This window comes from Giraffa tippelskirchi, chromosome 2 (genome assembly GCF_054371585.1).
Source record: "Giraffa tippelskirchi isolate mGirTip1 chromosome 2, T2T-mGirTip1v1.2.pri, whole genome shotgun sequence".
In the NCBI taxonomy this organism is placed as follows: domain Eukaryota; kingdom Metazoa; phylum Chordata; class Mammalia; order Artiodactyla; family Giraffidae; genus Giraffa; species Giraffa tippelskirchi.
This window is the reverse complement of record NC_137276.1, coordinates 157,895,364-157,910,213: the sequence shown is the minus strand read 5'-3', so window position 1 is coordinate 157,910,213 and position 14,850 is coordinate 157,895,364. Positions and strand designations below refer to the sequence as shown.

General features: G+C 41.2%; 1 protein-coding gene across 8 annotated transcripts in view; it reads left to right on the top strand.

Annotated features, from left to right (window-relative positions):
- Positions 1-14,345, top strand: part of P3H2 (prolyl 3-hydroxylase 2) — a 170,585-nt gene extending 156,240 nt beyond the window's left edge. For all 8 annotated transcript variants that reach the window (XM_081536939.1, XM_081537013.1, XM_081536959.1 and 5 more), the window contains 4 exons: positions 426-543; positions 1,683-1,758; positions 7,677-7,817; positions 13,321-14,345. In XM_081536939.1, the coding sequence (XP_081393065.1) occupies positions 426-543; positions 1,683-1,758; positions 7,677-7,817; positions 13,321-13,413 (428 nt within the window). In that variant the 3' untranslated portion in view covers positions 13,414-14,345. The remainder of the gene's footprint in view (positions 1-425; positions 544-1,682; positions 1,759-7,676; positions 7,818-13,320) is intronic.
- Positions 14,346-14,850: the final 505 nt, after the last annotated feature.

The following is a 14,850-nucleotide window of genomic DNA, read 5'->3' as shown; positions in this document are numbered from 1 at the left end:
TTCAACACCCTCCTAAGGAGGAAGGGACAAAGAAAGTCACAGAAGTAGACTTTCCACTTGTGAATTCTCAGCTGCATCAACTCTTTTCTTTTTGACATTGGCATGTTTCCTCAACCTTTTACTGCCGCGCACAAAGCACAGCACATGAAATGCATGGAATTTCCGCATGTATATTTATATCAGAGCTTTTATAGCTGAAGAAGACAGGTGCGACTTGCCTACAGTTTTTTACAACAAGTTCATATCAAAACAGGATCAGAGTCACTTGACTGCGCTTGCCCAATGTTCTTTAGTCTGCTCTGCCTTCTGACCCCTCAAATTTGCAAAGGGCATCATCCATAGGAGAAGACAGATAGATTGTCAGCTTTGCTCTTGGAGGTTATGGCAGTCCATCTTTCATGCTTCCCTGTTTCCTTTTCTGGCAGGTCAACAGGATAGAAGAAATGACCTCAGTCATCCCATCCATGCTGACAACTGCCTATTGGATCCAGAGGCCAATGAATGCTGGAAGGAGCCTCCTGCTTACACATTCCGGGACTATAGGTACCACCAGCACCTGCTTCAAAATAAAACTTTTGCACAACAGTTATCAAAACCCCATGGAAACTAGAAAGCTGATCTGTTTTGCTATCATCACACTCATCTTGATGAAGCAGAGATGCTCAGATAATTTTCTTAAGCAGTTGCCACAACCAAGAATGTCATATTTTTACGTTAAAAATCCCTGCTCATTTTGTTGCATCCTATCTCACAGAACATCCATTTTGTTTTCATACAAAAAGTGAAGTTTATGGGTTTTTTTTTCCTCACTTGGCTTTCAGTTAAATATATCCTTGTGTATGCATCTCAGTCTGAGAATAGAGGGGATGCATCTCAACATGCAGAGGGATCTCATCATATCATTTACCTATGTCTGCATTTTGTAAATAAGAAACTGGAAACTCAGGAGAAAAAAAAAGTATTCTCTTATTGAATGATATTTTACTGTGTAAAGGAAAGAGGCAAAGAGTTGTAGTCACCATGTGTATAATGTGTTCATTACTACACTGCTCTATACAAAAACGTTTATTGAGCGCCCCCTACCTGCAAGGCTAGGCTACACCCCTTGGAACTCGAGCTGCTTAAGGAAAAATTGCGTCCTTCAGAGTTACTAGTATAAAAGAAGAGAGTTTTAGATTCTGTGGGCAACAGTGAAGAGCTAGATTAAACCTAGTTAGGTTTTATCTTGGAAAGTGAAGTGTTAGATAAGGTTTGAAATATAATTAAAATTTTAACGTAAGTGGAATAAATAAATACTTCCTATATGACACTAGGCTTCCTTTGTGGCTCAGCTGGTAAAGAATTCACCTGCAATGAGGGAGACTTGGGTTGGATTGCTGGGTTGGCAGGATCCCCTGAAGAAGGGAAAGGCTACTACCCACTCCAGAATTCTGGCCTGGAGAATTCCATGGAGTGGGGTCGCAAAGAGTTGGACATGACTGAGCAACTTTCGCTTTCACTTTCACTTTATATGACCCTACATCTGATCTTACTCTTGAAGTTTAGGAAGGTCTATCATTTTCATCTCTAGTTCAGAGGAAACTTACTAATCTGGCTGGTTGGTTCATGTCCAGTTTCCAGTATTCTGCGGTGATGCGGTGCAGGCATATAAGAGGACAAATAGTTTCCCTTTCTTCTTACAGTGCTCTCCTATATATGAATGATGACTTTGAAGGAGGAGAATTCATATTCACTGAGATGGACGCCAAGACTGTGACTGTAAGCAAGTCTGTTCTTGCAAATTTATCTAGCATTTTTTAGTCTCAATTTTGCCATTTTCCAAGGGCTGCTGCATTTCAAGTATTCCTGAGCTTGAGAATAATTCAAGAGGTGAACAGAGATCCAGTAAATTTATACATCATAAAATGTTAGAAATGGAATCATCAATAGAAATCTTCTTGTCCATTTTACATATGGGTGATATAAAGAATATTTATTAAGGATCATATAGTTAGTGTTAGAACCAGAACGTAGGTCTTCAGATTCTTCTTCAAGTAATTTGATAGAGACATAAAAACACCTATTCTTAAATCACCTGCTACTAGGATAAGTCACATGTCTCTACAGAATGACTTTCATGTACCCTGGTGTCCTGTGTGCTTAGAGTAAGCATTGGTCATCATACCTGTCATTATCCAAATTACTATATGTGTGTGTGTATGTGTATGTATATATATATATATATATATATATATATTCACATAATTCTGGTGGTAAGTAAACCTATACTTGAAAATTGATATATACACATTCACACAGACACATATGTGTTACATATTCACACTTTGGAAGAGATTCTAAAAATCAAAAATTAAAATCAGCCACCATATTCTTAAATAAATTAATGCCTTTGGAAAACCAGCCTACTGAGCACTTATAAACCATATAGCTAGAATCTTTGATCTTTAAGTCAAACAGCATGTGCCACAGTAGAAAAAACAGAATTTCTGATTGAGGAGATAATTGAATTGTAAATAGATTACAACATATTTCTTTCCTCTATACAAAGCTAAAATTACTGAAACATGTATGTGATAAACATCAAGGATTTTGCATTGTATAGGCTATTTCCACAACTTTTATATGAGTTTTATGTATTTTCCTTCATATTTTGTACTTTTCTCAGTATCATTCATGCCATACAACTGGGGTTTAAGCAGATGATATAAAAAATGTATTAACAGATTTAAAGGGAAAACTTATGGGAATGCTGGCTAAAATTGTCCATAAATATTGATATAATTAAGAAAAATGTTCTATGTAGTTTAATATACTGTAATTTAAAAGGTCATGGTGCCTCAAACTTTTTTTTCTTTTTTGTTTTTTTGGTAAAAAGCTTAAATTTTAACATGTCAGCATTTTGATGTTTCATGATCTGGGAAATTAAATCAAGACTGATGATCTGGACTCAGTTTAAATCCTGATACACGACTATCACGTTTTGAAAATCCTCTTTGCAGAACGTATTTGATTTCTGAGCTCTGTTAACAGGTTCAGAAATGGTTGCATCTCACACAATTGGAAAGGGAATCAAACAGGTGGTTGAAAGATTTCTTTGCTTCTACTCCATCTAGTGGCCATATTTGGAAATGCCCAATGTTTGAAAGTAAACCTGCCGGGAATACTATGTATGAATCGTTAATTTAATGAATCACTAACATATGTGAATTCACCAATTTCTGAATGCAAGTTCATTGTAATTTTGCTTTTTAAAGATGTGAAATCAGACACTACTCCCCTTTTAGATATTTACATTTTTAAGATAAAGGTGTAACTATACATAAAAGTACTAATTTAAACAATGTTTTAATGAAAAAGTTCCAAGTTAAAAGATATATTTGCCAAAATAAGTTCTACTTTAGATGAATGCATATGCTGGAGTTTAGGGGACAGTTTGTAGCTAATTAAAATTCTGAGGTAATCAGTGCCAATAACAAAGAGAAATGGGTAGTTTTCTTTTTTACCTCTCCCCTCTTTGATTCTGGAGGGAAAATTGATTTCTTTCTGGAGCAGGAAAATACCCCAACGTTTGGCTACACAAGGAAGAAAATTGTTCTAAATTCTTTACTTTCAAAAAATCTGCAATTTCCTTGGTGGCTCAGTAGTTAGGACTCCATGTCTGGCCCTGGGATTTGATCCCTGGTCAGGGAACTAAGGGGCTTCCCAGGGAGCTAGTGGGAAAGCTATTGGGAAATGGTAAAGCTCCCTGAGAAATGGTAAAGCTCCATTCAACAGTACATGAACCGAGAACTTCCAGATGTTCAAGCTGTATTTAGAAAAGGCAGAGGAACCAGAGATCAACTTGCCAACATCCACTGGATCACAGAAAAAGCAAGAGAGTTCCAGAAAAACATCTACTTCTGCTTTATTGACTACACCAAAACCTTTGACTGTGGATCACGACAAACTGTGGAAAATTCTGAAAGAGATGGGAATACCAGACCACCTGACCTGTCTCTTGAGAAATCTGTATGCAGGTCAGGAAACAATAGTTAGAACCAGACATGGAACAATGGACTGGTTCCAAATTGGTAAAGAAGTACGTCAAGGCTGTATATTGTCAGCCACTTATTTAACTTATATGCAGGGTACATCATGTGAAATGCCAGGCTGGATGAAGCACGAGCTGAAATCAAGATTGCTGGGAGAAATATCAATAACCTCAGATATGCAGATGACACCACCCTTATGGCAGAGAGCGAAGTGGAACTAAAGAGCCTCTTGATGAAACTGAAAGAGGAGAGTGAAAAAGATGGTTTAAAACCCTACATTCAAAAAACGAAGATCATGGCATCTGGTCCCATCACTTCATGGCAAAAACATGGGGAAAGAATGGAAATGTGACAGACTTTTATTTTCGTGAGCAGTAGAATCACTGCAGATGGTGACTGCAGCCATGAAATTAAAAGACACTTGCTCCTTGAAAGAAAAGCTATGACCAACCTAGACAGCATATTAAAAAAGAGATGTAACTCTGCCAACAAAGTCCGTCTAGTCAAAGCTATGATTTTTCCAGTAGTTATGTGTGGATGTGAGAGTAGGACCATAAAGAAAGCTGAGCACCGAAGAAGTGATGCCTTCGAACTGTGGTGTTGGAGAAGACTCTTGAGAGTCCCTTAGACAGCAAGGAGATCAAGCCAGTCATTCCTAAAGGAAATCAGTCCTGAATATTCATCGGGAGGACTGATGCTGACGCCTAAGCTCCGATACTTTGGCCACCTGATGTGAAGAGCCAACTCATTGGAAAAAGCCCCTGATGCTGGGAAAGATTGAAGGCAGGAGGAGAAGGGGACAACAGAGGATGAGATGGTTGGATGGCATCACCGACTCGATGGACATGAGTTTGAGCAAGCTCCAGGAGTTGGTGATGAACAGGGAAGCCTGGCATGCTGCAGTCCATGGGGTCGCAAACAATTGAACACGACTGAGCAAGTGAACTGAACTGAATGGTAAAGAACCTGCCTGCCAATTCAGGAGATGTAAGAGACACGGTTTGACCTCTGGATAGGCACAATCCCTTGGAGGAGGGATTGTTTCTCCACTCCAGTACTGTTGCCTAGAGAATCACATGAACAGAGGAGCCTGGCAGGCTACAGTCCGTAGGGTTGCAAATAGTCAGACACAACTGAAATAACTTAGCAGCATACACCTACAAGGAACTAAGATCCTGCAAGCTGTGTGGTGCAGCCAAAAAAAATTGAAAGAAAAATCTGGAAGTTTTATAATTACTGAATGGTGGCTTAAGATTTACAATTATTCAAGACAAGTACAGCACAGAGCCTTCTCTGACTTTAATCATCAGTTAGATATAAAGCAAAAGGAACTTTCTTTTTATCATACTTGAAAGAAACTTGGGTTATTTTCACCAGCAGTATATTTGTGAAACACAGTTATTTAGGAATTTTAGTTTCTCTGTGCAAGTTTGAAAAAGATAAAATCTAATGAGTTCCATTTGCTTCATGAAAAACTAAACTCAGTGGGGCTGTGTTCCAAAAGTATGTTTACAATCATTTAGCTAAATTTCAGAATACATTTTCTCATAGAAGCAACATTATCAGTGGAACTTGTTTATTTCTTCACATACCTGAATTATGAGAGGTGATGCTCCCCATTTGATGAGGTTAGTCATTTGTGACCCTACACACCTATAACCAATGCCAATGGCTTCAAGCAAATGATAGCTTCTTCTCCTAAGCTTTCCCAGAGTCCTTCATGTGTAAACATATTTTTAATTCTTCCATCAGAGACAAAGCATTAAGTTGTCCCCATGCCCTCTCTTTAGTATTGTAAGATGCTGATGCCAAGACTCTATAATCCCATAGAAGCAATAGCAACCATGTGTGGATAAGTGAGTCCTGACCAGCACCAGGGAGTGAGGAGCTCAGAGAACTTAAAAGTAGATCCTAAAGTCATGTATATAGGAAGGCTTTCCTGCCCTGCCTCATTTGCTTCAAGAATCAGTGATTTTGCTGTTTCTATGTAGAAATATGCAACAAATTCCTCCTCCAGAAACACAAAATCAGATTGATACTAAAGGCACCAGTAACTAGGAAACTCTAAATTTATATCAGAAAGTTACTTTGACTTTGATAAGCTGCTTAAGAAAAATGACTCTCTCTAGCAAAGACAAATCACTCCTCAATTATTGAGAATAGAGGAGTAACCAGAAAAGTGACTGATTTTTTCTGCTCTTCCTTTACACACACACACACACGCACACGCACACACACACCCCTGGGTCTCAGGATTTTTCACTTCTCCACTTACTTTTGACTTTCCACTTGTTGGCACACAGTCTGGGAGTACTTAAGTTAGTTAGCATTCAAGAACTTCAGGAAATTTTCCAACTATTATTCCTGAAGCTGCCAGTGAGAAAACTTAGCCATTGCATTATATGGTGAAGGGAACCAAAGGTTCTTCTAATGGGCATCTATCAACTCAAGTCCATTCAGAAAATAGCTAGTTAGAATGGGTCCATCTTATCAAATAGTCCAACAATTGGTACCACTTTCCTGCTTTTATTTCTAAGCTGTACTATGGAATAAGTCTGGGTTCTATGTTTCTCAAGAAAGAAAAATGAACTCTGCTTAGATCAGGCACTTTAAACATGGAAGCAAGACTCCTAAAATCCCATTGCTTCAGCTTATTTAGTTTAGGGAGCCTGCTTGCTTTATTTAAGCAGTACTTCTTTCCCTTATACCTTGTTCTCCCTGATCTACGCCAGCTGAGCCATGCACAAGATTGGAAAGACTGTGACAATCATTTCGGAGCCCTGGAGGCTATGGAATGGGTCACCCAAAGAAGTGATGTGTTCTCATCACTAGGGGTATAAAAGTATTGGCTGAGGACTACAGGGCAGGAATATTGTAACAGGAATTAAAATAGCAACTAAGGTTAGACTTGAATTTTTAAAACTTTTGTGTCTTGAAAAGTCCACAAATATAAATGCACCATTAAGGAATTAGAAAGGGTGCATCACTACCTGGGCTTCCCAGCTCGCACAGTGGTGAAGAATCTGCCTGCCAATGCAGGAGATGCGGGAGGGGCAGGTGCGATCCCTGGGTCCAGAAGGTCCCCTGGAGGAAGAATGGCAACCCGTTCCAATATTCTTACCTGCAAAATTCTATGGACAGAGGAGACTGGTGGGCTACAGTCCATGGGGTCACAAAGAGTTGAACACAACTGAGCATACACACCACTACCTAGATCAATTATGATAATTACCAGCACTCCAGATTTCCCCTCGATTTGTTTTTGTCATTCCACAAATATTAAATGTATGTTTACTTAGGCTGTACTGATACTAAAATTAGAGAAATGAATTAAAAGAGAAAGCCTTTGCTGTCAAGGGGTTTGCCAGCCACCAACACAGCATGTATTGAGCAGTTACCACGTGCCATGGACCGTGATGACCATTTTACTTGATAACTGTATTTCCTGAATTAGGTATTATTTTGACCTTAACTTTGTCTTATAGATGAGGCAATTGGAAACAATCTGTCTTCTTCAGCCCCAGGATTCCATTGTTCTTTATTCAAAACTTGACTCAAGTAATTCAATAGAAGGATAGAGAAGGGGGATTGTAGAAATGTTCACAGTATAGCAATTGAGAGTCATATTTTCACTTTCTTTCTCAGGCCTCTATAAAACCAAAGTGTGGGCGCATGATCAGCTTCTCGTCTGGAGGAGAGAACCCACATGGAGTGAAGGCAGTCACCAAGGGCCAGAGGTGTGCTGTGGCTCTGTGGTTTACCTTGGACCCACTTTATAGAGAATTGGTGAGTTTCTGACCCCTCACCCTCAGAAGATCAATGAGACACCCTATAGAACTGCTTCATGAACTAATTGATCTGAAAATTCTTATGAGTTGATTTATAACCTTTCAGGAATCTTAGAGATCATGGGGGGAAAAACTTTTACAGAATCCTTTCTGTCTGCTTTCCAATACTGGCTCTGTTATCTAAGCAAGAACACATTTTCTTAATCAGATCCATGACTTAGCAGTTACACATCTGATGTTTGCACTGTAAGTTTTAGGAAAAGGGGCTAAGAATGAAGTTCCTTGATCAGATGGGTTTTCATAAGTTAATGTTTGCAGAAATAGATATCTCAGTGATATTCAGCACTCTCCTGATTAGTCCGGAGTTTATTAACAAATTGTAGCATCAGGAGAGAGCAATCATTTTCCATTGGTCACCAGAAAGACTGATTTGTATTCTCAACAAACCCTTAAAAAGTTCACCGAATCATTTATAAAACACTTATAGAAGACGGTGAGGGGACATGAAAATCTATTATTTACTACTATTAAGTTAAATATTAAAATATTGTTATTCTGTTAGAAGTGACTGAGGACACTTAGTCTGGATAAGAGACTGTGATCTCACCCTTCTGGATGTTCTGAGCAGAGGTTATAGTGTTTGTAAGTCTTCCCAGGTGACATTAGTGGTAAAGAACCCACCTGCCAATGCAAGAGACATAAGAGACCCGGGTTCGATCCCTGGGTTGGGAGGATCCCCTGGTGGCGGGCATAGCAACCCACTCCAGTATTCTTGCCTGGAAAATCCTATGAACAGAGGAGCCTGGTGGGCTACAGTCCATAAGATTGCAAAGAGTTGGACATGACTGAAATGACTTAGCACGCACAGCACGTGAAGCTGTAAAGGAATGAATTAAACCCTATAGATTCAGCCCCTGGGGGGAATATTTAGGTTCAACATAAGGGATAACTTTCAAACCAACTCCACCATTTGGTGGAATTCTCTTTTTTGGAAGCACAGAGTTACTTGTCACTGGATGACTCCAATCACAGCCTCAGCAACTTCTTGGCATGGAAAGCTGAGCCTGAACCTGAATCTTCATGGCAGGGGCTAAACCGAATGACTTCAAAGTCTCCTCCAGCCTTGAGTCTTGATGAAGCTATGAAATTCTAGTCTTTAAACTGGCATGCGAACCAGTTTTCCTCTTTAGATCCCTAAATTGGATCCAATTGCATCAGAAACAGTTTAAAATGAATTTCTCTTTCTCATATACTGTTTTTGCCATCCAAACCTAACTCAGTTTTTAGGCCTCATTCCTAAAAAGTTTTTCATGTGTTTCACAAATGTTTATAAAAAGATCTACTGTGTGCTTGGAAAACTCCAGTAGGTGGGCCCCGGGGGTACATGATTGAACAAGGCAAAGCTTTGACCACAAGGAGCTTGGAGAGGCCAACAGGAAAATGATCGAGAGAAGACAGCCATCTGCGTTTGTAGGGAGATATCAAAGAAGACTTACTTACACAGAAAATGTTAGTCACTCAGTCGTGCCCAACTCTTTGCGACCCCATGGACTGCAGCCCACCAGACCTCTGTCCGTGGGATTTTCCAGGCAAGGATACTGGAGTGCCATTTTCCATTTCCTTCTCCAGGATTGCTTACAGAGGGCGATCCTAAAAGAGCAGAGGATGACAGCTGGGCGCAAAAGAGAGAAAGAGCAGTCCTGACAGAGGGAGCTGGGCAGGGAGAGATCTGAAAACGTCACAAGGGACCGAGTAGTCTCCTTCGCATGTAATTCCTCTCTCCTCTTGCCTCTCCACGGCCAAAATGCCAGTGTTCCCCACATCACCCCTTCTTGACTAAAGAATCTAGGTACGTGAGTACACAGTGGAGATAACAACATTGTTGGAGAATTGTCTCTTGTTTTTTGATCTTTAGTGTTCAACAAACATTTAATCTGTTTTATTATTCAGTATCTCAGCCTCTCCTTCAAGATATCTGTTTCTATCAAAATAAGCTCACACACACACACACGCGCACACACACACACACAAATAACACAAAGTTCTCTTTTTTCCTTCCTAACCTGGAAAGTACTATGGAAAATCCTCCAGTCTCCAGGCTGTGGCGACATCTAGTGGTCACAGAAGAAAACAACCAGGGCTTCTATGGCAGCTACCAGAAAAATCTTGCCTATGACATGATTCCCAGACTTTGCTCCACAATGTAGTCAACTGGGAATCGTTACAAACTATTGACATTTTGGCTCCCACATTTAAAAATTCTAGATTTATTAATTTAGGTATCGGAAGTTTTAAAAGTTCCCCAGATGATTTCAATGTGTAACAAAGTTTGAGAGTCCCTAAGTTGTTCAGTTGCTCAGTTGTGTCTGATTCTTTGCGACCCCACGGACTGAAACACGCCAGACTTCCCTGTCCATCACCATCTCCCGGAGTTTGCTCAAACTCATGTCCATCGAGTCAGTGATGCCATCCAACCATCTCATCCTCTGTCGTCCCCTTCTCCTCCTGCCTTCAATCTTTCCCAGCATCAGGGTCTTTTCCAATGAGTTGTCTCTTCACATCAGGTGGTCAAAGTACTGGAGCTTCGGCTCCAGCATCAGTCCTTCCAATGAATATTCAGGGGTGATTTCCTTTAGGATTGATTGATTTGATCTCCTTGCAGTCCAAGGGGCTCTCAAGAGACTTCTCCAACACCACAGTTTGAAGGCATCAATTCTCTGGCGCTCGGCCTTTTTTATTGTCCGGCTCTCACAGCCTTACAAAACTACTGGAAAAACCATAACTTTGACTATATGGACCTTTGTTGGCAAAGTAATATCTCTGCTTTTTAATATACTGTCTAGGTTTGTCATTGCTTTTCTCCCAAGGAGCAAGCACCTTTTAATTTCATGGCTGCAGTTACCATCTGCAGTGATTTTGGAGCCAAAGATAACAAAGTCTTTCACTGTTTCTATTGTTTCCCCATCTATTTGCTGTGAAGTGATGGGACTGGATGCCATCTTCTTCATTTATTTGAATGTTGGGTTTTAAGCCAGCTTTTTCACTCTCCTCTTTCACCTTCGTCAAGAGGCTCTTTAATTCCTCTTCACTTTCTGCCATAAGGGTGGTGTCACCTACATATCTGAAGTTATTGATATTTCTCCCCAAAATCTTGATTCCAGCTTGTGCTTCATCCAGCCTGGGTTTTTGCATGATGTGTTCTGCATGTAAGTTAAATAAGCAGGATGACAACATACAGCCTTGATGTACTCCTTTCCAAGTTTTGAACCAGGAGTTAGGCACTTCCTTTCAGGTTAAATCCCTGAGCAAAGAAAGCCCACCTTTCAAGACGTCATCAGAGCTGGCAGACTTACATGCTCATTAGAGTTTACTTTAAAGGCATGGAATTCTCAAGGAGTATTAAGCATCATAAATTCTTAAGGATGCCCAACATTAGAAGCTTTGGTTCCTTGTTAGAGAGTTCCATCTCTCTCTTCAACTTCTTTTCTTTCAAGAGAGACAAAATTGCAACAGTCTCCTGTGCAGTCAGATCGGAGCATTTTGTATCTACATCAATTTGCTAATCAATGAGGTGTTTTCCCTGTATTAATAAAGTAGTACTCATGCAGAGGCTTTATTAGTGGCTCAGAAGTAAAGTATCTGCCTGCAATGCAAAAGACATAGGAGATGCAGGTTCAATCCCTGGATTGGGAAGACCCCATGGAGGAGGAAATGGCAACCTACTCCAGTATTCTTGCCTGGGAAATCCCATGGACAGAGAAGCCTGGCAGGCTATAGTCCATGGGGTCGCAAAGAATTGGACGCAACTGAGCATGCACACACAAACTCATGCATTTTATTTGGACATTCATTTCATTTCAGTTCAGTTCAGTTCAGTTGCTCACTCATGTCCAACTCCTTGTGACCCCATGAACCGCAGCACGCCAGGCCTCCCTGTCCATCACCAATTCCCTGAGTCCACCCAAACTCATGTCCATTGAGTCAGTGATGCCATCCAACCATCTCATCCTCTGTCATACCCTCTCCTCCTGCCCTCAATCTTACCCAGCGTCAGGGTCTTTTCCAATGAGTCAGCTCTTCGCATCAGGTGGCCAAAGTATTGGAGTTTCAGTTTCAATGTCAGTCCTTCCAATGAACACCCAGGACTGATCTCCTTTAGGATAGACTTGTTGGATCTCCTTGCAGTTCAAGGGACTCTCAAGAGTCTTCTCCAACACCACAGTTCAAAAGCATCAATTCTTTGGCTCTCAGCTTTCTTGACAGTCCAACTCTCACATCCATACATGACCACTGGAAAAACCATAGCCTTGACTAGACGGACCTTTGTTGGCAAAGTAATGCCCCTGCTTTTTAATATGCTGTCTAGGTTGGTCATAACTTTCCTTCCAAGGAGTAAGCGTCTTTTAATTTCATGGCTGCAGTCACCATCTGCAGTGATTTGAAGCACAGAAAAATAAAGTCTGTCACTGTTTCCACTGTTTCCCCATCTATCTGCCATGAAGTGATGGCCCGGATGCCATGATCTTAGTTTTCTGAAGAAGCCAACTTTTTCACTCTCCTCTTTCACTTTCGTCAAGAGGCTCTTTAGGTTCTCTTCACTTTCTGCCATAAGGGTGGTGTCTTCTGCAAATCTGAGGTTATTGATATTTCTCCCGGCAATCTTGATTTCAGCTTGTGCTTCATCCAGCCCAGAGTTTTTCATGATGTACTCTTCATATTAGTTAAATAAGCAGGGTGACAATATATAGCCTTGACGTACTCCTTTTCCTATTTGGAACCGGTCTGTTGTACCATGTCCAGTTCTAACTGTTCCTTCCTGACCTGCATGCAGGTTTCTCATGAGACAGGTCAGATGGTCTGGTATTCCCATCTCTTTTAGAATTTTTCACAGTTTATTGTGATCCACACAGTCAAAGGCTTTGGCATAGTCAATAAAGCAGAAATAGATGTTTTTGTGGGACTCTCTTGCTTTTACGTTGATCCAGTGGATATTGGCAATTTGATCTCTGGTTCCTCTAAGGCAACAGTACGTGCATTGAAAAGAAAGAGGGAGAAACAAGGGGCAGAACAGAGAGGACTAGGTGGTATATCAGATCCAAGAAACCATCATCAAGCTTTTGGGGCGAATGTGGAAGTCGTGGTGGTCTTTACTGAGAGAGGAATTCTGTGAAGAGGACAGAGTAGGTCTGCGGGGGAGAAGCTGGAGAATTCAGTTTGACCACTGAGTTGGAGAACTGAGTTGGAGATGTCTGTGGGACCCAAATTAGAAATGGGAGTTGCAGTTGAATATATAAGATTTCTTGACAAGAGAGGAGTTTGGAAGGTAATTGCTGAGTACACAGGGGAGTCAAGAGAAGGCACCTGGATAGGGATGGAATGAGGCTACATCTTTAGCTGGATTTAGCGCCCATCCATGTACAGATGATGCCTGGAAGTGTTGGGGGAGCATCTGGCGCTGGCATCACTTGTAACGGCGACGTTTATATTGTCTTTTTTTACAGGAGCGAATACAGGCAGATGAAGTGATTGCGATCCTGGATCAAGAACAGCAAGGGAAGCATGAACTGAATATCAATCCCAAAGATGAGCTATAAAAATGAGAAAAAGAGTACTCTATCAAATATTTATTTAAATTGTTAATCTTATGAGAACTTTTTTATTTTTGTACAGAGCCACAATATAAATTAACAGGTTAATATGAATCAGCAGACCTCCCTTCTGTGCCTAAGGATGCTTGCTTTGCCTCAGTCTGTTGTCTGTTTTGGTTTTCTCAGCAGATCGTCTCTCAAAGCCCAGTCAACCCTTCCCCACCATGCATGTGCACAAGCACACACACACATACACACACACTTCATTTGCCACAGATCCTAAAACTCAAGCAGAAAGAATAAGTCCGTTCCTGGTGAAACAACCCCCATGCGTGCCCAGATCTAAAGTTAGAGTGTGACTGGACACAGAAGGCTTTTCTGGCTCTGTGCCTTTCAGCCACTGTCTCTCCCAGAGGTGATGGCTGTGACTCTGAAAAGTCCATGGCGAGGTCAGAACTGCTTCAAGTCACTGACCTGAGGACCCCCCAGGCTCTGCAAAGGAACAGCTCTGTTGAAGACTGTGAGACGGAGGGGTCAGCCTTCCCAGGCCTGGGTGGAGTTTTTGACTCTGGTGTTTTTAGCACAGAGCACCCTTACACCGGAAGCTTTGATTCACCCTCCACTATGCACCAGAAAGGACTGCCCTAGGAGTGGTGTCTTTAAAAAGTGTTGTTCAAGGGTTGAAGTAGGATGGCTCTTCATCCCAGCGATTCTGGAAGAAAATCTTTAATCCCACCTGAATGTGGGCACCATGGCTACATTCCCCGAGAGAGGGCTGTTTTGTTCTTCAGGGAGAAAAATTGGATCTCTGGTTGATTCCACTCTTCATCTGAGTGTATTTTGAGCCTCCCTTCCCCTTCCCCTACCTTTGGTGCTCTCCAGCTCATGGATTTTAGTGTTTGTATCTGATTTGTTTAATAAAGGGAGGCTTGTTTTAATATCCAGCATTTGTTTTTCTTCTCCCAAATGTTTGGTTTATCTCCAGGTAATCCAAACAGGAGCTTTGGGAATCACCCAGGGATAATATTGGGTCATGGTTCATTTTGTTGGCAGGGGCTCAGGGCTGCAAGGAAGGTATGAGCATTCCTTCTGAAGAAACAAGGATGGTTAGCAAAAAGGTGTTAATCCAGAGAATATCTGGGGTCCTTGATGCTGGTTCTAAGGAAGACACAGCAAAGACAGTGTTTTGCGGGAGTGGAGAATGGGGTTGTTCTAGCCACAGGAGTCTGCTCCACTAAGCCAGGGGAGATCACCTGCCTCTTTGATGGGCGGTGATAGAGGCTGTAGCCCTTAAGAAAACCAACAGTTAAAACATTTCCTAGGGTCTTATCTGGTGGCCCAGTGGCTAAGACTGCTCCCAGTGCAGCAGACCCAAGTTCCATCCCTGGTCAGGGAGCTAGATCCCACATGTTGCAGCTAAGATCCCGCACTAGGAGTTCTGCA